General features: G+C 41.7%; 1 protein-coding gene across 5 annotated transcripts in view; it reads right to left on the bottom strand.

Moving 5' to 3' along the window:
• Positions 1-24992, bottom strand: part of GOLGA3 (golgin A3) — a 46653-nt gene extending 21661 nt beyond the window's left edge. Inside the window, exons 1-11 of one of the 5 annotated variants that reach the window (XM_075012349.1) lie at positions 24831-24992; positions 19411-19710; positions 16813-17088; positions 15835-15947; positions 11504-12198; positions 9959-10070; positions 8961-9267; positions 7034-7236; positions 6543-6680; positions 3944-4105; positions 1387-1755 (exon numbers count right to left, since the gene is read on the bottom strand). In XM_075012349.1, coding sequence (XP_074868450.1) covers positions 1387-1755; positions 3944-4105; positions 6543-6680; positions 7034-7236; positions 8961-9267; positions 9959-10070; positions 11504-12198; positions 15835-15947; positions 16813-17088; positions 19411-19543 — 2508 coding nt within the window. In that variant the 5' untranslated portion in view covers positions 19544-19710; positions 24831-24992. Of the gene's footprint in view, positions 1-1386; positions 1756-3943; positions 4106-6542; positions 6681-7033; positions 7237-8960; positions 9268-9958; positions 10071-11503; positions 12199-15834; positions 15948-16812; positions 17092-19410; positions 19711-24830 lie in introns of all 5 variants that reach the window. The other 4 variants (XM_075012352.1, XM_075012350.1, XM_075012351.1 and 1 more) reach the window with 4 other exon arrangements.
• Positions 24993-26808: the final 1816 nt, after the last annotated feature.

Here is a 26808-nt window from a genome sequence, read left to right on the forward strand (position 1 = left end):
TTTGCTGGAGCAGGAGCTGTATGTTAAGTATCTGAATAGTGGTTCGGCTAACAAGAGGGAGGGTCTGGCTCTGGGGAAGATGTAGGAGGGGAAGGGCATTTATTTGGGGGGTGGGGCATGGGAGTGCCTGGTTCTGAGGGAAGCAAGGAGGGATTTTATTTAGATAATTATTTAATAATATAACGTGTTGAATATGGAAATATAACTGCCCCAAGTGTGATCTTTGAATTCCTACTGGACACCATTGATATATTTATTTTTAATATATCTATCTACATATATATTATAAAGATACAGAATATGTGGCACCGTGCACTCTATCCATGTGGCTCATTGCATTCCATCCGTGGTTCTTAGTCCCTAACTAGTAGGTTACCCCTCATATAACGTATCCAGATGACAGAGGTTCAAGTTTACACACAAGATAAAAAGCAAAATAAGTAGCAGCTGTGTCATAATTGATAAAGCTAAAAAAAATGTAGTCAGACAAGATGTACCAGCAGAGGTACTTCGGACTTCCGTGATCAATAGTCTCAACTCCCCTCCTTCCATCAAATGGGGACTCTTTACTAGGTCTCAGAGCAAGCCACCAGTAGAAATGTGGATTTTCTACTCTGCTCTCCAGTTTGAGATATACTACACAAATTATGGGTCCAAGATTGATTATGAGAAAAGAGATTTGTTTAGTTGAAGTTCCAAATGGGATTAAAGTGTGCATAAAAGAACATAAACAGACAGAACACCTTGTCTGACAAACTGATGCACAAAAAGAAAAACGAAATCTGGAAACTTCTGTTAGCACAGAGCACATATGGACAAAAATGAAATCTGGTATGTTTTAAGTGGGAAGCAGCTACCAACAGTTCCTAAAAGAGCACCCACAGAGAATCTAACTTTAATGTATGCATAGAGAAATGTTCTTTGGCCACGAATGCCACATGAACACAGCAAACTAAGAATATTGTTTTTGAAAAGTTCACTTTACACAAAAAGTTCTAAACCTATAAATTTTAAAAATTGATATTAGACATGAATCTGCATCTCCTGGCACAGAACAAATCTAGTTTATTAAATCCTTACGATGCAATAACTACTCAGCTGTGCACTGGAAAATTCATTAATCCAGATGCACACGCATGGATATAAAATCACAATAAATAAGGAACATTCCACTGATAAACAGAATAATAAATGAACAATATTCACTACTGAGGAACAGTCATAAAACTGCTAGAGATTTATTCCTGTTCTCTAGATTTTAGTTCATATGCACATAACAGTAACACCCTCAGTTTGCAATGCTCCAGTCATCTATTTGACTCTTATTACAAGCCTGTGTCAAAATTTATATTTATTTACAACAGAATAATTTCAGAAATTCATTACCTGGCTTGACTTTATAGCTATTTCTTGTCTCAGCTGCTCCAATATTTCTGATGCTGCTTCAGTACCTTCACCTAAGTATTTCGCTCCTTCATCGAGTTCTTCTTTGCTTGCTTTTGCTGCCTGCAGAGCTACCTCTAAAACAATCTTCTCATTCTGCAAATATTGGATCATGTCGTCCTTGGAAAGAACATCACCTTGGAATTCCTCTAACTTGGCCACTAGCTCATCATATTGAGTCTGTAGGTCATTTAGGGACTGCTCTTTAGTGTGCAATGTTTCTTGGGTTAAGGTGAGCTGCTTCATGAGTTCTAGATGCTCCTGCTGTAAAGATTCAAGCTGGAGATCTCGCTGATGCAAAGTCAATTTCACCTAGAAAAAAAAAAGGGGTTTTGTTTTTTTTTAAAGATTCAATCTGAGGTGAATTTTAAAACTACAAAATCCACTTTTATTTAACAATGTAATTTTAAAAAATAAAATACTCTAATATCTTTGAGGGACTAGAACAGCTGTGTCCAATAGGAATTCAAAGATTGCACCCTCATGATTGTCATCTTTCCATATTTGCCATATTATACAAAACTTTATAGAGCCAGGCACTCCCAGCATGCCCCACTCTAAATAAATGCCCTTCCCCCTCCCCCAGAGCCAGGTATCCAAAGTCTCCTGTTCAAATTCAACATTGGTGACTCATCAGAGCCACCGGGGCCCCTGCTGCCGCCACACGCTTCTCCCACCAAGCAGTGGGCTGCGTGCACAAAGCGGGCAGATGGCACTACTTGCATACAGCTCTCAAGAAAAGATGTATTTAAAGGCTCCAAGAGCCGCAGGTGGCCCCCTCTCCTTATTCACCACAACAGTGTCCTATTCACCACATGTGGCAAGTGACAAACATACTGGACAACCCGGACTAGAAGGAAATAACTAAAGAAAGATGACAGTGATTTTTATCTTTCACTGATTCTCTCTATTCACAGTGTTTATTACATTGGAGCCATTCTGTGCTACTGCTAAAACACTACTGAGCAGACAGACTATATATTATACTTTATGACCTTTTAAATCCTTATTTTAAGGAAGTGCCCAGTAGGACTATAAATGTTAGCTTTGGCTTAAAAGACCATTACTCTTACACATCCTTTTTGGCCATAACATTAAGTTCTATCACACACAAGGACACTCATTCCCCTGCACATGCATCATCCAACAACATAAAATAAATCCTTTAGAAAAAACACTAGTTTAAAGTCATGCTACACTCAGGAAACTGACTATCTAAAAAGGACAAATTTTTAAAAACAGGGCTGCACACCTTCCATACGTGCAAAATCATCTGCAAAATTCACTAACACAGCTAACTTTTACTATTATGTAGTTTTTTTGGTACTGCAGACCTACAATCACAGAAAGGAAGCTCAATTCTATTTTAATTCACACCTCAAAAGAAGTGCTAACTCTACTCTGAATTGCCAGATCTTTAGTATTATCGTTAAGGATGCATGAGCTGGAAAAATAAAGCTTTAACTTTCTGATCCCAGGTAGAGTTTGAAGGCTGGTGGTTAGAAGTTGATTCTCTTTACAGGTAACTGAGCAAATATGAGCCGGAACTGAATGAGACACTTATTTTTAGAGCACTAATTCAGTCGCTTTACACACACAACTTAAAATCCATGTATTACAATAGGTGTGGGGAATCTTTTGAGTTGGGGCCATGGATCCACAGGGCGAAAAATTATGTTTATAAAAATTGAGAGCTACATAAAAATGAGGAGAAAAAAAAAAACCAACCCTGATTTGGTCCCCAACTGACACCTCACTCCCCTCATGCTCCAGCCCTATGGGTGAGAGGAGGGAGGATTTGTGTTCAGAGCTTCCCCAGGCCAAATTAACTCTTTCAGGAATCTGGGACTAGTAGATTTTGTGGGCTCTCCTAGGCTTTGGGGTGGGGGTGAAAAATAAGGGGTTCAGTGTGAGGGAAGGGGCTGCTGGGGAGAAGGATGGGATGGGTGTGGATGTGTTGAGTCCAGGAGGGAGGTAAGGTTTAAGAGCGACCTGGCAGTGTGGGGGCTGCATGAGAGGAAGGATGCAGAAGCTGGCTGGGAGCGGGATGAGGGGGCACACATGGCTCCACGCCTCCCTCTACTCCCGGGCACCACCCTCCACTGCTCCAACAGATGGGAGCAGAAGGGGAACTGTCTGCAGGCCTGCTCTGCCATTCTCCCACCCAGGGAGGGGGAATGGCAGTGAACAGAGCTGCTTCCTCCTCGTGTCAGGTAAAACCTGGGTGCCAGATCCAACCCCCACTTCCCAGAGCTGGCCTGTGAAGCTCAGGGCTCCTCTCCTCCCCCACAGTGGGAAGCCAGTGCTGGCTCAGGGATCCATCCACACAGGGCATAGGGAGAACAAAGAGGCTGGAGTTTCAGGAAAAGCTTCCCATTCCAGGGCGGAAGGGGGCTAGCCCTGAGCCTCACAGGCTGAATCCGGGCCATAGGTTCCCCAGCCCTGCATTAGTCTTTCAATGTAAATATTCTCCAGGAAGCTAGCCAATAATCAAGTCTACCTGCTCCAGTTCTTGTTCCAGCATTGCTGCAGAATCAGCCATTTTCTGCAGTTGTTCTCGCTCATCCTCAAACTCCTCCAGCCTTCTCTGCAGGTCCTCTTCCACCATAGTTTTAGCTTCCTGGATCTGTACAAATGCAGCTTCTTGATCTAACATGTCAGCCTGCACAGAAAAAGTAGAAAGCATTTAAAAAGGAAATAGGAATAGGGTAAAAATATAAAATGAGATGGATTTAAAAATACTAGACAAGGTGTTGGAGAACAAAGTAACATTATTCAATTGTCTGTGTTATCACCCTGGAGCTCTCAAAGGCTACGTTTAGATTACAGCAATTTGTAGACAGAAGTTTTTGTTGGAAGATATCTGCCAAACTGCCAATCGGGTCGCAAAAGCAATCTGCTCTGTCGACAGAGAGCGGCCAGACTGCCCGGCCGCTCTCTTGACAAAACAGACAGAGCTGTCCGATGCCCCTGAAGCCGCATTGTTGGCAGAAGGCCCTCTGGAACATCCAGACCGACTTTCTGCTGACAGAGGCGTTATGCCTCATGTTGACTGGGATAAGACTGTTGACAAAAGTGCTGCATTCTGTCGATTTGTTGACAGAAAGCCTTGGGAATCTGAACGCTCCCCAGGTTTTGCCGACAAAACCCTCTGATATAGCCACAGCCATAGCAAACTTATCTACTCAGTATTTTAACATTACTGGGCTTCCTAGAATGAATCCCTTGGCATGACTAGCATGCATGTTGGACATTTGTAACAGACTGAATTCTGACTACATGCGTTTCAATTTTTTAATAACTCAGAAAATAGCATGTAAAAAATACACCAGAAGGGAAGCCCAAACATCGCTACAGTCACAGAATAAAATTTTCAAGACCAATTGGGTACTTGAGTCTAAATCTCACTGATATTCAATGGGACTTAACTTCCTAAGTAATTTCTGAAAACAAAGCATGACGGGGGGTGGGGGTGGGCTAGGAAGTCCTGTGTCACACCAGCTCCAAATAAGAAAAGTTAACTGACAGTGGCTGAGCAAGCCCAAACCTAAATGGAAACGGGGAAGTTGCTGCTGGTCTCATTAAACACAGGACTACATAAGGCTGGCACGTAGAAAGTGGTGGGGGGGGGAGTGGAGGAAAGAGAGCAGACAGAAGCTAGCAATCCCTGAATCTGCAAGTCTGAAACATGTCTGTACATAGAAGGTGGTGGGAACTGATACTGCCAATATGAAGTAAGGTTAAGCGCCCCAAAGCAGAAGTCTCCAGCTGGTTTGTGAGTACAGAAGTGGCAGAAGGGAAAGGGAACCCATGTGTGTCCTGTTAAAGTTTAGGAGTTAAGTTCTTTTGGAAGTTTTATTAAACCTTCCCCCCCTGCCCCCCGTTAGAAGACGGGAAGGAAGGATAAGCCTTAAGTATGAGACATTTTAACAGGCTTAAAGGGATATAACCAGTTTAGTTAAAGCGCTCCATTCAAACCCAATTTAAATAAATATAATGTTACTTTGCAATAGCAAACATGAATTTTTACCACCCACCTTTGGTTTTGGATGACATTCTTGAAATGTTAACCCATGTTTAAATGGGTAAGGTGTTTTAGATCAGCCACAGTATTAACTGGATTTCTCAATATTTAGTAATAGAGTGCTAGCATGAGGATTCTAGTTTCAGTAGAATTTATCTGTGGCGCATATTTCAGAGCGATATCACTTCATGTATATTGTTTCTAACAGGGTGGCCAAAGTGTAGTTCATTAAATTTTCCAATATATCACATGGCTCATCTCAGATATAATACATGGCCCTTTGAGACTACAGGTTCCACTCTATAATGCTCCATTTCACTTTCATCAGAGGAGCCATGGCTACACATGCCCCTCCCCTTTGGAAAGGGCACGTAAATGACACACTGAAACTGGTTAATGAGGCACTGATATGAATATTCAGCACCTCATTAGCATAACAACAGCCAGATGTGCTTCAAAAGTGCTGTGTTCGAAACACAAACTGGCCGGGTAGACACAGGAGCTTCAAAATAAACCCAGACATTGAAACTCCCTTATTCCCAATCTGTTTTGGGAATAAGGAAATTTCGAAGTGTGGGGTTTATTTTGAAGTTTCCGAGTCTATAGGGCCAGTTTGTATTTTGAAAGCAGGACTTGCTGTCATTATGCTAATGAGGTGCGGAATATTCATATCAGCACCTCATTAACCAGTTCCAATCCATGTCATTTACATGTCCCTTCTGAAAGGGAGGGGCATGTGTAGACACAATCCAGGGTGTTACAATTAGACCTGTCATCAATCTCTCTTTTCAACAAACAGGAAAGTCCTAAACAGTTCGACTATTTCCTTTTTACTTAGCAAGAATCTTCATGTAATTTTAAAATTTGGATAAGTAACACTTGCCTGAGGGGAATGTAAATTTGAAAAGGCTCTTTGGTCATGCAAAATATACAGCAATTGGATGAACTCATACTATAATAACTTCTGCTACTGTAAATACCGTCTTCCTGAATCTGAAAATACAATGATCGCTACACGGGAATATAAAACTTGAACAACCAAACATAATACACATAGGCAATCTACAAATCCTACCTCAATATTTTGCAGCTGTGCTGCAATACGTTCCTTTTCTTTGATGGATCTGTGCTGGGTCTCTGTTAGCTGATGAGACAATGCAACATTTTCCAGCTTGAGATGCTCCAACATACCTGCTTGGGTCATTTGCCCAGCCTGCAGTAAAGAAAGGTCTCAAATTAATACAAATATTCAAAACATGGGTTGATAATGAAAAAAGTTCCAAGGCAGATGACTCAGTCTATCTGGGCCTGAGCTGTCACATAATGGCTTTACAGATCTACATTCATGAGAAAGCTTAATAAGCTTCTCAGCATGTGCATTGTTTAAGTTTATGCCTCAGTATTAGACTTGAACTAATGTCTAATGATGACCAGTAAAAAGTACAGCATTACATAAAGAAAGAAATGAGACTGGACCCTCCTTAAAAGTCTGTTAACAAATTATCCACTGGCCACAGCTAACGTAAGAAAGAAAGTAGTGAGGTTGCGGAAAGCTCACACATTTACCTGTATATTGGCCATCTCACTCTGTAGTCTAACACGCGCCTCCTGTGCTAACGCCAACTGCTGATGGTACCACTGCCGCACATTTTGCAGCAACGCGATTTCTGCTTGAGATGCTTTTAGATTATTAGTCAGGGTGGTCCGTTCTAACTGCACCTGCTGAAGCTGGTTCTGTAAGGAAGCCATTTGCTGTCGCAGACTGTGAACTAACCAAAGGAAAAATACAAGTTAAACTATGTTACTGCTATGTGCGGTTTATTGCTTTAAGTTTAGTGGTGAACCTTCAGCAAATTTGTCCAGTCATCTTTTTAATAGAAGTGTGTCTGTATAACAAAGAACATCCATTCTCACAAACTAGAAGAAATTCCAGAGCCCACAGAATTAGGGTCATTAACAGAATATGGCTTTTGACGTCGCTTCTTTGCATGTGCAAAATTCCTCAGTAGCATAAAAAAAAGAGAGAAAATAAGTAAAGGACTGGGGATCATGCACATGTCTGGGAAACAGAAAGGATACTTGACCCTAACCAAAATATGCATCTTGCCGCCAATCTCCCTCAGGAGAAACAACTTGTTAGTGAATTGTCAAACTATTTTTAGACAGCAGACTGACTTCCTTTGCATCCAGTTACCACCTAGCAGAGGAGTCAGCAACCAAAACAGCAAGAGCAGCTGTTTTTTTCAAATTTGATTTAAAAAAAAAAAAAAAAAAAAAAAAATCAATAATTCGAGAGCCACAATGCATGTAAATACCAGGTGGTTCTTAATAAGCAACATCAAACCACACCTTTTGTAACTCATTATGGCTACGTCTACACGTGCCCCAAACTTCGAAATGGCCATGCAAATGGCCATTTCGAAGTTTACTAATGAAGCGCTGAAATGCATATTCAGCGCTTCATTAGCATGCGGGTGGCAGCCGCGCTTCGAAATTGACGCTCCTTGCCGCCGCGCGGCGCGTCCAGACGGGGCTCCTTTTCGAAAGGATGCCGCCTACTTCGAAGTCCCCTTATTCCCATGAGCTCATTAGTAAACTTCGAAATGGCCATTTGCATGGCCATTTCGAAGTTTGGGGCACGTGTAGAGACAGCCTATAAGAGCAGCGCACGCACGCACTGTTTTGTAATGCAATACATTTACTGCAGGACATTCACAGACTATTTACATATTCGATTTCCTCACACTTTACATATGTGTTTGTACCATCTTCCTGACTTTCACTCCTGAACCCACTTTAATTATGCCAATTTTATTTCACGTTTAATTTGTTTTTTTTTAAATGTATGTTGCCCTTCACAGCATGAGTGCCACAAGCTCCCTTTTCAAAATCAAAGCTTTATTAGCAACACAATCAAAACAGATACAGTATCTTATCGTATCTCACAGTATGTATTAAAGAGGGAGTTATCCAACATTTTGGGATCACATCATTTGCTATTTAGATATGAGTTGGGCTCATTGCTGGGCTTTTAGATGTTCAGCGTTTATTAAAAATAATCTGGAGGGTTTTTTTAAACTTTGCAATTATAGTGTCAGGAGCCACAAAGAAGTCCTCAAAGAGCTGCATGAGGTTCCGGAGCCATAGGTTGTAGGTCGCTAGCACATTATGGGAACTCTTCTAATGCAAAACAAGAAAATAGCAATAATAAAATATATAACCGTGCACATAAGAAGTGGATATCAATGAGGTCCAAGTTAATAATTGCTCCCTATTCCCTCCTTTTTAAAAACCAATTTCTTCCTTGCCTGAAGAGGAAAATATTATCCAGAAAGACCAGTAAGCAATGTTATGCTACACAGCAAGCTAATCATTTTCTTGTTTGCAAGGGATTTTCTTCATGTGGGCTCTATCAATTACTCATGTAAGATTTAATGAAATTGCTTGTGGAACTGGAAAATATTTCTGAAGATTCAAGTTTACATCAGCTCACCTGTGCTATCTTTGCTGAGGATATTTTTCTGCATATCTTCAACTTTTCCCATGAGTCTCTGGTACTGTTCCTCTGCCAGTTGCAGGTCATTATTTGAGGAAGCCAAGCTAGCATTCTTGGCTTCCAAGGTATTCTGCAGATCAGCCATAGCTCGTTCCAGATCCCAGCAAGATTGCTTTAAGGTAGCTACTTCTGAGCTTAAAGAATCCTGCTTCTGTTGGCTGCTCTGGCTGTGCTGCATCTGTGTCTGAAGCTTCATATTCAAAGCTGCAAGCTGGGCTTGCAGCTCAGTCTTCTCTTTAAGTGCCTACACAAATCCGAACAATAAATAATTTTGGGAGAATCTAATAAGTAAGTATAGCATGCTAGCAAGAAACATAGAAAGATATTAATGCTGTCCAAAACAGTCAGCTGCCCCAAAATATTTTGCTATGCTGGATAATATTTGTAAAGTTAAGAAAAAATCTGCACTATATTTAACAAATGTCTCACATATGCAAGAAAAATATAGATAAAGGTGCAGTATATTTTGTATAAACTCTTTAAAAACAGACACTGGGAGTTGGTACTTGATAGCCTTCTAGACATAGACAGTCTTGCTTTAAATACCCATCTTATGCTTGCATGTGATCATTTCTCTGCCCTGATTCCCCTACTGTTTGTCCACTACTGTCCTTAACTTCACTCTTTTTCCATTTCTCCTTTTTAAGTCTGAAACTGCCACCCACTTTAAGGGAAAACATAAATATTGAGCCAATAATGGGCTCAACACACTTTATTACTTCTCCTTTTAGTCTACCCTCTCTCTTCTGGAGAGCTTCGGGGAGTGGGGGTTTAGCTTCAGATTTAAGAGCTTTATTTTAAATAAACAGACTTGTTATTTATATTATGCAACACTTTTTACAACCTCCTCTCAGAACACGTGTGAGGTATTTCAAATTTTTAATTAGTGTATGGTAGTAGTTTATTAAACACAGAAATTCAGATTCATTTCCTACCTGATTAGCTTCTAATGACAGTGTTTCAAGCTGTCCTTCAAGTCTCATCTTCTCTTTTAGGACCTGCAACATTTCATCATGAGTTCCTGCGACAGAGCTTTCCATAGACACACTGGAGATAGAAACCACACACATTTAGAGAATTAGGATTTTTTATAATCACTTATGTACAGGAGAAGTGAAGCTGCAATTACAAGTTGTTCAGACTCCACTAAATAATGCAGTTCTAAATGAGCTAGAATTTTGCCAGTCTTTTTAGGTCTGTGAAAAACTCAGCAAAAAGAACTTAATAAATTTCACTTGCCACTTGACAGACAAAAATAACTGCCGTGCCAAACGCTGGATTGGGAGCTCTGTGAATTCCCCAAAACCAACAGATAGGCTATTTCTACATTAACCCCCACCTTTTGAAAGGAGATGCTCATGAGGCACTTTGGCAGATGCTAATAAGGTGCTCAATGAATATGCAGCACCTCATTAGTATAATGCCTGCCACAGTGATTTGAAAGTGCCGCTTTCGAATCACGCGCCGCCCGTGTAGATGGGGGCCTTTTGAAAGGACCCCCCCCAGTCTTCGAAGGCCCCTTATTCCTATTTGGTTTTAGGAATAAGGGGCTTTCAAAGACTGGGGGTGGTCCTCCTTTCAAAAGGTTCCCATCTACACAGGCGGCGCGCAATTCAAAAGCAGCACTTTCAAATCGCCGCACCCGGCATTATGCTAATGTGGTGCTGCACATTCATGGTGGCACCTTATTAGCATCTGACAAAGTGTCTCACTGGCATCCCCCTTTCGAAAGGCAGGGGCTAGTGTAGATATAGCCATAATGGCTCTGTCTACCCTTGCATTGCCCTTTCGAAAGAGGTGTGCAAATGAGGGAATCTGACAATGCAAATGAGGTGCACATTTACATATTGGGCACCTCATTTGCATATTCTTTTGAAAGAAGAAAAGCAGTATAGACTCAGCTCTTTCGAAAGTAAACCCACATCTTCCAAAGAACCCTTCTTCCCATTTAAAAAAGCGAAGAAGGGTTCTTTCGAAGATGGGGCTTGCTTTCAAAAGAGCCACGTCTACACCAATTTTCTTCTTTTGAAAGAATATGCAAATCCGGTGCAAAATATGTACATCTGCATGTCATTCGCATGCCTCTTTTTAAAGAGGAATGCACGTGTAGACCCAGCCAATGGGGCTCAATTTTCCAGGAAAGAAAGTAATGGGCTAACCTCAGAATCTAAATATCCCTTTACCAAAAGATTTTTTACATACACCTCAAGGGAAAGAAGAGCTATTCAGCACGGAATATCCCATTCTCCTCCCCAGTATCAATTACTCAGCATAACCGGAAAGTTCAGAGAAAATGGACAAGAACTCCTGCTTTTTTTGATCCTGTCACATTCAGGATTAGGTACAGATTGTGATTATTCACTGACAACTGATTTTGCTCTAAAAATTTGGGAAGTTGCTATTACTTCTAAAGACAAGTACAAATTTAGAAAAAACAATTATAAGTTGTTTTGATAACTGCATCTTTAGACATATCTTACCTGCTCGAAATACTGTCTCTCCGACTCCGCACTTCTCCATTAACTTCCTTTTCCTGGGCATGATGCTCTGCAGCTGCAGCCTGCAATAATTCCCTGATGGAAGGAAATTGCCCAACTCCATCTTGAGGGATCTCCTGGCCATTTACTATGTAAGAAATGCCCTGTTTGCATTCTTCATTCACTAAAATGCTACACGGACCCCTTCCTGAAACACTGCTGTAAGTAGAGCTGTCACTCTCATTCCCATCCAGCCTTATTCCTAATTCGCTTCCGTCAATTTCTGAAACACTGTCTCCTGCCACGGAGGAATTCTCCAGTCGGTCTTCTGTTTCAGAGTGGAGACTGATCTCAGATACGACAGAAGTCAGACTACTTCTGTTTTGCTTTAGAAAGCCACCAGATGAATCAGCAGTGACGAAGTTCCTAATATCAATTGCAGGATCTGAATTTTCAGTTCTGTAATCAGCCAAGGACCGGATCTTACTTGACTTGAAAGATTTGGTGCTCCGTCTCTCTTTTGAAGGGGATGGAAGTCCCAAGCTCCCCAGTTTTGGCCCCCGTGGGACACTGGTCCGTAAGAAGGAATACTCTTTTGTCATAGCTACAGTGCTAGCCCTTGGCAAGATTTCTGGATTTAACATCAGCTCAGGATCCAGTGTACTAGAGGGCCGGTTTCTGGATGTAGAGTAGCTGGACTAAAAGAAACCAGAAACAAACAAAAACTGTAGAACACTGCACTTAAGTTCCCATCAATTTTTTTCTTGTCATTTTATTTAGAAAGGTATAAAAAAGAACTGAACCTTGTACAACAGCACTTGGACTTACAAAGCACTTCACAAACAAGCAAACTTCATTCGCTAGTTAACCTGACAGAGCTGACAGGATGAAGATAATCTACGTAAAATGCAAAAAACTAAGAGCATATTGCATAAAGGTAGTATAACTCAATAAAAGTTTCAGCCTCTCAACAACAATTTTTAATCTTCCCAAAGGTTTTTTTATTATGAGAAAACAAAAGAATATGGATTTTTTCAGATACCTTTCAGAACACGTATGATTTAGATGTGTGTGCATTTAAAAAAAATTATGTAAAGTTAGTGAATGCTAATTGTATTTAGCACTTCCTAAAAAATAAAATGCAACTACAAAGATTTAAACTTTAAAATATCCTCCCCTCTTTAAAATATTAGATAAATTTTGCATATTCTAATTACAGAATGTAATTATATGTTGACATTAGACAAATTAAATACAATTATACTGATTACATGAATATATAAGAACATAAGAACGGCCATACTGGGTCAGACCAAAGGTCCATCCAGCCCAGTATCCCGTCTGCCGACAGTGGCCAACACCAGGTGCCCCAGAGAAGGAGAACAGAAGACAATGATCAAGTGATTTATCTCCTGCCATCCATCTCCTGCCCTTGTACTGAAGGCTAGGGCACCGTACTTTACCCCTGGCTAATAGCCATTTCTGGACCTAACCTGCAAAAATTTATCGAGCTCTTTTTTAAACCCTAATAGAGTCCTGGCCTTCACAGCCTCCTCCGGCAAGGAGTTCCACAGGTTGACTGTGCGCTGTGTGAAGAAAAATTTCCTTTTATTAGTTTTGAACCTACTACCCATCAATTTCATTTGGTGTCCCCTAGTTCTTGTATTATAGGAAAAGGTAAATAATTTTTCTATGTTCACTTTCTCCACACCATTCATGATTTTATATACCTCTATCATATCACCCCTCAATCGCCTCTTTTCCAGACTGAAAAGTCCCAGTCTCTCTAGCCTCTCCCCATATGGGACCCGTTCCAAACCCCTAATCATCTTAGTCGCCCTTTTCTGTACCTTTTCTAATGCCAATATATCTTTTTTGAGGTGAGGAGACCACATCTGCACACAGTACTCAAGATGTGGGCATACCATAGTTTTATATAGGGGAAGTATGATATCTTTTGTCTTATTATCTATCCCTTTTTTAATAATTCCTAACATCCTATTTGCTTTACTAACTGCCGCTGCACACTGCGTGGATGTCTGCAGAGAACTATCCACTATAACTCCAAGATCCCTTTCCTGATCTGTCGTAGCTAAATTTGACCCCATCATGTTGTACGTGTAATTTGGGTTATTTTTTCCAATGTGCATTACCTTACACTTACCCACATTAAATTTCATTTGCCATTTTGCTGCCCAATCACTCAGTTTGCTGAGATCTTTTTGTAGTTCTTCACAATCCCTTTTGGTTTTGACTGTCCTGAACAACTTGGTGTCATCTGCAAACTTTGCCACCTCACTGCTTACCTCATTTTCTAGATCATTGATGAACAAGTTGAACAGGATCAATCCCAGGACTGACCCCTGGGGAACACCACTAGTTACCCCCCTCCATTGTGAAAATTTACCATTTATTCCAACCCTTTGTCTTCTGTCTTTTAACCAATTCCCGATCCATGAAAGGATCTTTCATCCTATCCCATGACCGCCTAATTTACATAAAAGCCTTTGGTGTGGGACCGTGTCAAAGCCTTTCTGGAAATCTAGGTATATTATGTCCACTGGGTGCCCCTTGTCCGCATGTTTATTAACCCCTTCAAAGAATTCTAATAGATTAGTTAGACATGACTTCCCTCTGCAGAAGCCATGCTGACTTTTGCCCAACAATTCGTGCTCTTCTACATGCCTTGCAATTTTATTCTTTACTATTGTTTCTACTAATTTGCCTGGTACTGATGTTAGACTTATCGGTCTATAATTGCCAAGGTCTCCTCTGGAGCCTTTTTTAAATATTGGCGTTATATTGGCCGTCTTCCAGTCACTGGGTACCGAAGTGGATTTAAAGGATAAGTTACAAACCACTGTTAATAACTCCACAGTTTCACATTTGAGTTCTTTCAGAACCCTTGGGTGAATAACGTCTGGTCCTGGAGACTTGTTACTATTCAGCTTATCAATTAACTCCAAAACCTCCTCTAATGTCACTTCAATCTGGGAGAGTTCCTCAGATTTGTCACCTAAAAAGGCTGGCTCAGATTTAGGAACCTCTATAACATCCTCAGCCGTGAAGACTGAAGCAAAGAAGTTTATATAACTAAACACTCATAAGTACTAGAATAAAATGTCACATTACGAGACAAATGTCAGAGCAAAAACACTTCATTTAGAAATAACCAAAGAAGTATTATAAGAATAAGGTCAACTTCGCATTACTCAGATATGAACTGTAGAATCCCTTACTCAATACTTGTCTCCTAAGGGCTTAGTCTGCCTATCATCCTCTTCTCCAACCCTCTTCTTCCTTCTCCAATTCTCCATCCCCTACATTACATCCCTCTTCCACCTGCTCCTACCATTCCACCTACACTATAACCCTATTCTTTTTTGTAAATCAAGGAAATAAGACATGTGCCATCATTATCCTGATCTTGCTGCCCACTGTCCTGAAAACATAATCATTAGTAACCACCTGCATGGTCAGATTCTAACGAGTTCAATGGGGCTACTTACGCAGTACATTCTGTTCAGGTTTAGACTGCACCTCTTATCATAGGAACAAGGCCTTAGCTTAGATATCATGCCCCTTTTTCCCCCTAGATTTCATCTATATTTGTATTTGAGATTTAAGCTTTTTAGGTAGGGGCCTGTTTGTTACTACAATTTACTAGTGCCGTCCAGCAGAATGGCATAAGTCTTCAGTGGGGTTTGAGCACCCCTGCACTATAAACAAATAATAAAGTGAGTGGATATGTGCATGTGTGTGTATAAAATTAAAAGTGAACAGTTATTGCAGATCATGCATAAATGGAAACCTCAGACAATACATTCTTTGAAGACAGTATTGGCAGCTTATTCAGGGCTATGCTCTTCTTAACAAGAGATTTACAATATCTGCTGCTTCAAATATATATTGTTTTTCATGCTAGGCTTTCCAAAATTACCACCACAAAACCCAGAATCAATCATTTATTTGTGAAACTCTTAATGAGTGATGGAAGTTACTCAAAGTTGTGGACCATGGTAAACAGGTATTCATAATATATACCACAGATCATTCAAATTGCAGGAAAAAAATTAAGATCAAAAATTCTCTTTCTTCAATAAAATACTATTAAAAACCTTGCTGCCTTTATAGACTGACGTGATACAAATGAAGGCAAAATGTGACACAAACAGAAAAGCAGAAGAAATAAATGCATATGCCTGGCTAGAAGGTTACTGAATGTTTAAAGCCAAGGAAACAGCCACTTTAGGACAGGTCTGGGGTTCATTTTCCTAGCTTCCCACTGACACAAAGAGATCACCTAGAAAGAGGAGCAGTGGCAATGGTTTTACCCTTTCTTGGTGTCTTTTCACTCTGTACTGTTTGAGTTGCTCTTCCAGACGCCTTCTTGCCTGCAGTCGGATTTGTTCCTCTTTCTCCAACGGGAGTGAAGACTCTGCTGAACCTAGGCACAAAAGTTACATCTGAAGTCACACAGAAAACTTTAAAAAAGCAAATGCAACATAAAAAAGGTGGAAAATATTCTCACATTAACCCCTATTCCCATCAGCAATGTATATACAACATGCATGCTTAAGCAGAGCAAGCATCATTCACAAGGATAGCCCCTTAGCATGCAGCTCAGGAATATTCCCCCATCCTCCAAAGTATTCTTTTGTATGCATACTGATTAGAATGCTTAATTTAATCATTTTATATCTACAAATGCCACAACTGTATCGAGTGATCTGAGACAAATCTTTCCACACTAATAGCAAGAACACTTTACCGTCTAAATCCCACATATTTTAGAATCCAAATTCTGATACAACAGCTGAAATAGGAAAAATCTACTCAGAGGCTAGTTTAAGATTGTTCCCTATAGTACATTTTCTTGCATTGTGTCCTGTCTTGTATTAACTACATGATGCAGCTTCCCTTACTTTTCTTGAGAACCTATTCTAGACTAAGGCACCCCATTCTAAGAAGCTTTTGCTATTATTTAACCTAAAATTCTCAATTGTCAATTTTTCAGTGTCAACCCATTAATTCCAAAGTGGGAAATACTAGGGCAATTCAGCTCCTTATCCACTATAATGTGCAAGGCAGTAGAACAACCAAACTTTTTAAATGTTAAAGCACATGCTTTACTGGGAGCAGAAAGCAGTTTATTGCAATAAATTATTTTAGTCCAAAATGAAGTAAAGATTCACTGCAAAAAAAGTTTAGTTCAAGCTTAAGTGATATCATGGGAATTCTGCAGACACGCTCAGAGAAAAAAGCTTTAGGCAGCAAGAGAAGCAGGGGCTCTACAGTAAACAGATGCTTACACAATTCAGTTTCTTGCATAGGAAGACTTAGTTTGAGTGACTGCAAAGCTTCTTTTCTAAGAACTACGCCCTCAGCACTAGTTCCCTGAGACTTCCTTAGGTTGTCATGGAAACCAGCCACACCTGGAGACCCTTGCCCACATGGACTGCTAGTGGGTTCCAAAGACAAAGGGAGGTCAGGATAGAGAACATCTGGTCCATTCTGGTAAGTGTCCCCTGTGCTGTTTATCTCCAGGCTCTCTCCTTCATTTGGCACTTGGTTGGCATTAGTACTAGCTGCTGAAAATAAAAGTTACATTACATTAATTCACACTGGCATCCCATTCAACCCTACATACACTACCAAAAACAAACATAATAGGATTGGTCTTTAGACTGTAAGAATGTCTACAAAGTTCTATGATTTCTACTTGATTTCTACATAGAAGAGATCTTCCGGAAGAGCTTCTTTCGAAAGATCTCTGTAGTGTAGATGTAGACTTTTAGTTTACCAATAACCACTATTCTCCCAGCATGTTGGATAAAAGGGTTTTACTGTATACTGCAAAAGTACTTTTTGCTGGTATAATTACCTACATTTGTATTTTTTGCAGCACAGAAACTTTTTTATTAAAAGGAAAAAAAAAAAAAAAAAGAAAAAAAGAGAGAAAACAAGCCTCACTTCCCTGAGCGAAAAACATCTAGTGCAGGGGTCAGCACCCTATGGCACATGAGACGGTTCTCATCGGCATGCAAGGCAAATGCTCAGCCCGGCCCTTCCTCCCCCATGCAACCAGGACCTTGCTCGAAGTCGTGCTGCCTGTGGATTAACGAAAGACCAGCTAATGCTACCAACCACCTCCTACAGGATCAAGTTCTACATCTTTATTAATTAATTAAAGCTGGACTTGTAAGTAAGATTATTAGTGACTTTAAGGAGTATCACTATCACTTGTACAGCATACTCATCCCTTGTTAAATATGTACTTTCCTTACGAGTACTCGCTAAAACGAGAGATATAGATACTTACCTTTGTTCACTGGACAAGTGAACTCCCTCTGCTAATGTGAGCCTTAACCCACCCCGCGGCTCCAACCCGCCGCAGCCTGACCCTCCCGCCAGCCCCACAGACCCAACCCACCACGGCCTTAACACCCCTGCCGGCCCCGCACACCCCAAACCACAGCAACCTTAATGCCCCCTGCTGCCAGCCCACTCACCCAAACTGCTGCAGCCGGAACCCCCACCCTGCCCATCCACCCTCCCCGCCCATAGACCCAACCTGCCCACCTCACAGACCCAACCCACCACCAGGTTTTAACCCACCCTTCTGGTCAGGGCCCCAAACTGTCTCCAGCCTTTAACCCTCCCCAACCCCCAAACCCAAGGTTCACTTATCTTTCAAAAGCAGCACCACATGCTGCCACTCCTTCACTGAGTTAGGAGCACTAGGAACCAATCAGACTTTTACATATATTTTAATGGTAATTTAGTGTCCCTCTTATGACTTTTCGCCTACGAGCAGAAAGTTGGGAACCACTTGTGCTCATATAGCGAGGGATAGGTGTACACAGAGGTCAAAAGATCAAATTTCAGCACTCTGCCTACAAAGATTGCTGATATCTGGTCTAGTGTTTGCCTGCCATGGTGTAACATACTAGAAATTCTTCTTTAAGGCATGAGGGGCAGGCAATAGCGGGGGGTTTAGCTGGCAGGGGCACGTCCACACGGTCTCTACAGTGCCAGCACCCTTGCCTGCCAACACTGAACTCTTGTGGGGCTAAAGTAATGAGCTTTGGGAGTACGCAAATAGCATGCCATTTGCAATCCTGAGCAGCTCATTTTGCATAGCTCTGCTCGCAGCAGCCCTGGGGGGAGCACCGTGTAGACATAGCCTTCCACTTTACAATGTTGTGGATTAAGCTAAACCAGAAAAGGCAGTGTGTCCACATAGTCATTCCAGAATAACTCTAGGTGTGTAGACAAGTGCTTAAATGACTCTTGATTTCAGGGGAAGAAAATTAAACAGATGGCGCCATCCCTCTCATAATTAATGGCTTTAAAAACAGTATTTAGAAGTAGATATAAATTAAAAAGACAGAAATTCAGAAGAAATATAAAACAGATGATTTACAGTATTCACAAGACATTCTATAGTACAGTAAACACTTTCATATCTGGCATTCTATTATCCAGAACTCTCAAATAACCAACATTTTGACCATATGTAAATTTTAGTTAGGTTTTCCATAAGTACAGTATAGTGAAAGTAAATACAAATAAATATAGCAAATACAGTACAAGCTTACAGTGTACAATACTACTGTTGTTGTAAATAAAGTACTCTGCATATATCTGTTTGGTTCTTACTATCTAATTTTTTTTAAATGTTTTGAATTGTTAGGTATACCTCTCTATTATCCAGAGCATTTGAATATCTGTCAACCTCCTGGCCCCAGGGCTGCCAGATATGAAAGAGTTTACTGTATTATGCAACTCAGGACACTACTGAACCCAACAAAACAACAACAATCCACATGTTTCGTATGATAAAATGAGAGAGAGAGAGACACCTGAGTATAATCTGAAAACAATCTAATTCTTATGAAACAACTCACAATTAGTTTCAGCTCCTTCGGTTGGCAGACATGATTTGGATTTATAATCCAGATGTCCTTTGGAATTGTAAGAGGCCTCATTGGTAGCTCTGTCCTCCAACAGGGCACTTTGCTGAAAAGATGACGAGTCCATGGTAAAAGTGATCTAGATCCAAGAAAATTAATTCCTCCAAGTGAACTACCAAGTCGAGATTCTCTCCATTAACAGCAGTGCTATTTGAGATGTCGTACACTATTGGGCTTTTCATTCGCTGGTTTACAGAAGGCAGCTGAGAAATTCCAGGAGTTCATGAAAATAGCCTGCAGCCAAAAAAGCAATTACTGAGATGCTACATTCACTGTAAACAAATATCATAGAATCATAAAATGCTAGGACTGGAAGGGACCTTGAGAGGTCATTGAGTCCAGCCCCCTGCCCTCATGGCAGGACCAAGTACTGTCTAGATCATCCCTGGTAGACATTTATCTAACCTGTTCTTAAATATCTCCAGAGATGGAGATTCTACAACCTCCCTAGGCAAGTTATTCCAGTGTTTGACCACCATGACAGTAAGGAACTTTTTACTAAGGTCCAACCTAAACCTCCCTTGCTGCAGTTTAAGCCCATTGCTTCTTGTTCTCTCCTCAGAGGCCAAGAAGAACAAGTTTTCTCCCTCCTCCTTCTGACACCCTTTTAGATACCTGAAAACCACTATCATGTCCCCTCCCTCAATCTTCTTTTCTCCAAACTAAACAAGCCCAATTCTCTCAGCCTTTCTTCATAGGTCATGTTCTCTGGACCTTTGATCAGTCTCGTTGCTCTTTTCTGGACCCTTTCCCATTTCTCCACATCTTTCTTGAAATGCAGCACCCAGAACTTGACACAATAACACTCCAACTGGGGCCTAACCAGCACAGAGTAGAGTGGAATCATGTTTGCTTTTTTTTGCAGCAGCATCACACTGTTGACTCATATTTAACTTGTGGTCCACTATAACCCCTAGATCCTTTTCAGCCATCCTCCTTCCCAGACAGTCGTTTCCCATTCTGTATGTGTGAAACTGATTATGCTACTGATGTTCGTTTTAAAAATATATTCACAATTTCAAAAGATACCAGACAGACAATAAGTAGCACTTACAAATTGGACTTTAACACTCAATCCATTTACTTCAATGTACTAAATCAGGATACGAAATGCCAGTGGAGACAATAAAGCACAACCATATACTCTCTTTCCTGCACAATGAATGCGTTATTTAACCATATATTTCTCAACTTTTACAGTATAAAGACCTGCACAAGACTACAGAAATTGGTGCTGCAGTCAGACAATTGATTTAAGATCATTACTCTGGAAATCTTTTTAACATAAATATTTATCTTAACCTGCTATGATCTTTAATACACTAGGAAATATGCAACTGCCCAACTTCAACAAATTACAGTAGTTGCTCACTCCTGAACCAATTTCCCAAAATAAAAATAGGTTACTGTGCAGAGCTTGTTCAACCCTATCCCCATGCAGGGCTAGCCTGAGCCTCCACCCCTGGCTAAAGATTTGTGTGACCCCCCCAAACATTCCCCCACAAACCCTCTTGGGAGGTCACATCCCTCTTTTTTGGCAAAACTGGATAGGTGTCCCATTTGTTCTTACCAATTGGATGATTAGTTGGCAGGCACAAAGCTACCCAGTTTTGCCACAGAACTGAGATATCCAGGATGGCGTGTAAAAAATGGAACTATCCCCAAAAGACATATGGTGATCCTACTAATTCCTAATTTGGACTCCTGTGCTATATTTTTCTTTTTGTGGCGTTATTCCAGCTGAAGTTTGTTATTTTATTTATTCAAAGCAAAGAGGTTTGAATCGAACATTTTCCTTAAATGATGCTACTACTATTTATTCAGTTGTGGCTCAGATTCCTTCACTGCAACCAACACATATAACTTTGCAGGAGCATGACCTACTAATTACAGCTTGTGTTGACAGTTAAAATGAAAGTAAATTGCCAATCAAGGCCAGCCTTCTCCTAGCACAGGGGTGCGCAAAGTGGAGGGACAGGTCCCCTTAAGGAGGCATGAAATTTTGTAAGGGGGTGGGGGTGAAGCAAGATCAGCTGCTGGGTCTCAGGCTCATCGATCTCATTAAAAATGTTGAAATATGTCACTGTTTGTGTATATGTATTCGCATTTATATACCGATTAATAAAGTTTTTACATTCTACAGACTTATTTTCTTACACATGCCAAAAGGGATTCCCCCCCCCATATGAACAAAACCAAAATTTGTCAGTTTTGATTACATTAGACATGTGGGGGAGGCTGCCAATTACAGGGATGAAGAGAGGACCTGATGGAAAATGTTTGCTCACCCATCTTAGGGCAAGACTTCATGGGATGTCTTAGCAAATTCACTGCATTTTGCCAATGACATGTAAAACACCCACGTTTAAACTTAGGTCAAGACACAAACAGAATATAAAATTAAAAACATTTCAGTATTCAATTTCCTGTAGGCAAATTAAATTTTAAAGGAAGTGCAGATGATTACAAAATTTTATAAATGGCTGTTCAAAAAGACACTAAAAAGCTCTTGACTAAAAACAGAATTTCAGCTGACATTGTAAAAACTTAACAGTATAAATTATACTTCCACACACAGTCAAATAGCTTGACCAAATTAACTTCTTTTCCCTCTCCATCTCTGCAGAATACATCTAATTTGTAATTGATCTCTTGGGCTATGTCTAGATTGCAAGCTTCTGTCAGGAGCCAGGAGGTCTACTGACATAAGTCTGATGCTCCGGGAGCCTTCTGCTGAAATCCCAGTCATCCTCATTCCACGAGGAAAAAGGGATGTGCTGGCAGAGGGGGTTTTCCCGACATTTGGCCCTACATAGACAGGCCAAATGTCAGGAAGACTCTCCTGACAGAACTGTTGGCAGGAGATACACAAATGCGTTGTGCAATTTGCATATCTTTTGCCAACAGATCTCTTCAATTTAGACATAGCTTTGGTGATGAAAGCAACAGTTTCTATGGACAAATACAATCGTATTTAAGACTGGATCCTGCAGTCACACAGGCAAATTCTCACTGAAATCAGTAGTACCAGTAGTTTAACAGGCATGGGACTGGACTCAGTGTTATCCCAACACCAATAAACCCTGTGCATATCACATGAAAAAGAAAAAGGCAATGACCCTAGAAAGCCAACAGCTAATCTAAGGCTATTTTCACAACAGATGTCTCAACTGGGGTAGTCATTTCAGTATGGAATGTCCCTCCACAAAAGAGGAAAGATGCATATGCCAGTTCTCAAATCTGCAACTCTCTCATCCAGCAGCACCTGTACTCTGGCATGATTTTCGTTAGCCAGAGCACTGCTTATCATGAGTGTGGCCAAGTTTCCCATGGTCCCATAAGTTTGTTTACAGACACCAATCCTGGCTCTAAGTGTTCTGTGCTGTTATTTAGCTGTAATTTACCCCTAAATGTCTAACAGCCCACTAAGCAGTGGAATTTTTTGTAATGTGCTAGACAATATTGACCTCCCATGGTCCATCAAATTCTCTCATCTGGCATCAGTCAGGTTCCAAGGGTGCTAGACAAGAGAGGTTCAAGCTGTATTAGTAATATCCTCTGACACTGACTTCTTAGGCCGTGTCTACACCAGACAAATGGCCATTTCGAAGTCTACTAATGAAATGCTGAAATACGTATTCAGCACCCAGTTAGAATGCCAGCAGCCGCAGCACTTCAAAACTGGCGCGGCTTGTCCAGACGGGGCTCCTTTTCAAAAGGATCCCGGCAACTTTGAAAGCCCCTTGCTCCTAACAGCAGATAGGAATAAGGGGATTTTAAAGTTGCCGGGGTCCTTTTGAAAAGGACCCCCGTATGGACGAGCCATGTCAATTTCGACGTGCTGCAGCTGCCAGCGTTCTAATGATGTGCTGAATATGTATTTCAGCACTTCATTAATAAACTTCGAAATGGCCATTTTGAAGTTTTGGGCTAGTGTAGATGTAGCCTTAAAGTTACATATAATTCTACTTAAACTTCAGCAATAGTTTCTACCAATGCTAACATCACAAAAGATATTGTACACGGAACAAGTCATAAGATCATCCCAACTGTAGTAATGGGAAAAGACAGTTTACAATCACCATAGTTATACCTTACATAATCCAGTCTGACTCATTTAGATTACTTGTTAACACATTCCTAGCAACAAATACTTGTGTCTGCCCCATATATAAACATTCATATTGCACAGACTTAAAACCTAAGCTAAATATAATACAGTTTGTACAAAGGACTGAGTTTATATTGTACTCTTGCTCTTTCTAATGATCTTCTTTGTTCCTAGTCATATGAAGTCATAACATTTTGACATTTAGTTCCTGTTACACTCCATTATAAGTCTTTCTTAATAACATAAACAAAGGTTCCCAACACATGTTATACAGAAAGCAGCAGTCTTCCAGACTGGTGTACAGCCAAAGCTGAGAGTGCAGGCATTCATGAAACAAAAACCCTAAAACAACTCATTTTATTAAAAGCACAACACAGACTGACCCCATGTGAAACTCAGAGCTTTTACACAAGGTTACCAGAGACAGAGGGAAAACTTTTTTTTATCGGGAGCATAAGCTAGAGACACCTAAAATGACAGGAGTCTCCAATCTGCTCCCAGAAAGCTGGATGTTAGGAAAAGTAATATCATGACACAATAGAGTTACCATGTAAAAAAGAGGACACCCCCGCCCCCGAGAAGGAGTGTATTGGTATCAGTATCTACCAAGTCCCGTTGTATTAATGCGTTGTAGTATATGCAGTCTGTTAATACAACGGGACTTGGTAGACACGAATACCAATACCCTCCCTCTCAGGCGTGTCCTCCTTTCTGAAAGATTCAATACGGTAACCCTATGACGCAAACACCGACCACCCCCAAAGAGACTAGATATACTCAGCACCGCAACGCCACCCACGCCTCGGCCTTGGACCCCCGCTGTGGACTGGTGCGGGGGGAGGGTCACAGGCAGGAAAGAGTCCAAGGTGATTGATACACACAGCACAAACCGCACGGGATGTGACCCGCCGTCCCCTGGACAAGGAGTGCTTCGCTTAGTGCCCCAAGGTCTCGCAGCCAGACCCCCGTCCTGCCCAGCCCAGCCCACAAAGCCCCCACTTCCCCCGGCCCGTCCAGCCCAGAGCACACCCCGCCCCTCACGGCCCGGCCAGCCCGGTGCCTAGCGCAACCCAGGCCAGAGCTCAGACCCGACCCCCAGCCCGGCCCGTCCAGCTCAACCCAAGTCTCAGCCTCCCGAGCCGTCTCCCCAGGGCCGGCCCGCCCGCCCACTACAACCCCTGGGTCCCTCTCCCAGGGCCCCCGGGCTCGGAGCCCGCTATCGCCCCGAGCCCTCCCCACAGACCTGGCACCAGCGGCTCCGTCCTCCGGCTGCCAGCCCGAGACGTGGCGCCGCTGCCGCCTCAGCCGGGGGTGGGGGGAGCGGTGCGACGCGATTCTCTTTCCCCCGCCGGAAAGCCCGGCCGCAGCCGCCCCAAATGCTGCCGCCCCGCGCCGGGCAGGTCACCCTCCTCCAGCCAGACACTCCTTGCCCCTGCCGGGGCTGCCGCGGCTTGGGGAGCGGGGGAAAGCCGGGCAGGGCGGAACGGCTGAGGAGGCCGCTGTTTCCCGGCTGCGGGGGACGGGCTTTACCGGGAACTTCCGGGATAACAGGGAGGGGAGGAACTGGGAGGCTCCCTCTTGTTGTTTGGATTGGTGCTGTCGGCACGGGGGTGGGGTATTATGACCCCGCCTTCCCCCCCCCTGTGTCGCGATTGGTCACGATGGAACGTTTTGGTTGTCGTGCAGTCGGCTCTGTGTAGTTCATGTCCACTTTAGTTTATTCTCTCGTGCCAGGGATCAGGTTTTCCCCCAAGTCATGTGAATGGAAACCCCCTTGCACAAGAAAATTAGAGCGGAGAATTTACCGGCCCTCTTTCCATCCCTTCCCCTGTGCCGTCCGCTTTAGTGGTTATGGTAGGGGGACAACTCTTGAGTTAGAATTCATGCAAGCAGAGCAGTCAGATCCCTACCTTTGTTTAAAAAAAAACAAAACAAAACAGGCAGTCCAGTAGCACTTTGTTAGTCTGTAAAGTGCTGCTGGACTGCTTTTTTGTTTTGATAAAATATGGACTAACACAGCTATTTCTCTGTTACTATCCTACGTTTGTAAGCTTGGGGGTAATAGTGCTTACTTGCAGATGCCTAAGGAAGGCGAATATTTTTTATATATGACACACACTTTCTGTCAAAAAGATATGTTGAGTATTAACTTAGTTTTCCAGTCAGCTGGCTTTGGTATTTCAATTTCTGCTGACCCTTCAGCCCCCAGAAAAAAATTAGTGTATTCACCTTTATTGAGAGAGGCAGGCAAGGGTGAGCCCAGACATTTGACAATTTAGGAAGGGTGTCAAATTAGGGGCATTTCAGACCTTTTGCTCTAACAAGTTTGGCATCCACCTATAATTTGTTTTAAGTCATTTTAATTTTAATTTGTTTCATGTGTCTACTTTATCAAGAATCAGTGGGTTTCACTTGTAAAATTGTAGAACATGCTTTGCAATATTATTTTAGTAAATCCTACAAGCAATGTCTTATGTCATTTGCACATGGATTTTAATGGACCTTTTAGTCCATAACTGAGGCCTGGTAAATAGTTTGCTTTAACAGTAAATAATCAGGGTAGAATCAAATATTTCTTTGATGCAATCTTGTTTATTAAAAAAAAAAAACGTGCATCCGTGCTTTCTTAACACTAGAAATGAGATAACATTGAGACAGTTTCCTTGGTCAGTACCCCAACCTCTTTTTTAAGCTTGCACTCTACCCAAAATCTCTCTCCTAGCTTTCCTTTTCCTATTAGTGTACAAAGTGCTGCTCTGTGTGTCTCTCTCTTTCTGCATCCTCTTCTGCGTCTGCTCTTATAGCTAGATATACACCACTCCACCAGTGTTTCCTGTCAGCTGAGCACTTCAGTGACCACCCATGAGAGATTCAGGAGCTGCCCAAATTAGCAGAGCTCCCACACTCAGCAGCACATGTTTTTCGTGGTTGCGCTAATCCACACATGCTTTAGTGCACATAACACAATTTAGTCCATCCATGGAAAGAAAAAATTAGTAAGAACATGGTACTTCACCCAAAAAAATAATCAGCATAACTTCTACGCCCACATAACTGTTTTTGACCAGCTTTGCGTGTAGCTTTTAGGTAGTGTCTCCTCTTCTTTCAGCTATCTTGCCCTAGAAGCAGAGTAAGAGCTTTTTATGTTTATCCTGAACAAGAGGCAGCTATTGTTTCCCACATCCTCACCCTGCAACTTCAGTGAGATTTCACTAAACCCC

This window comes from Carettochelys insculpta, chromosome 18 (genome assembly GCF_033958435.1).
Source record: "Carettochelys insculpta isolate YL-2023 chromosome 18, ASM3395843v1, whole genome shotgun sequence".
Lineage (NCBI taxonomy): Eukaryota > Metazoa > Chordata > Testudines > Carettochelyidae > Carettochelys > Carettochelys insculpta.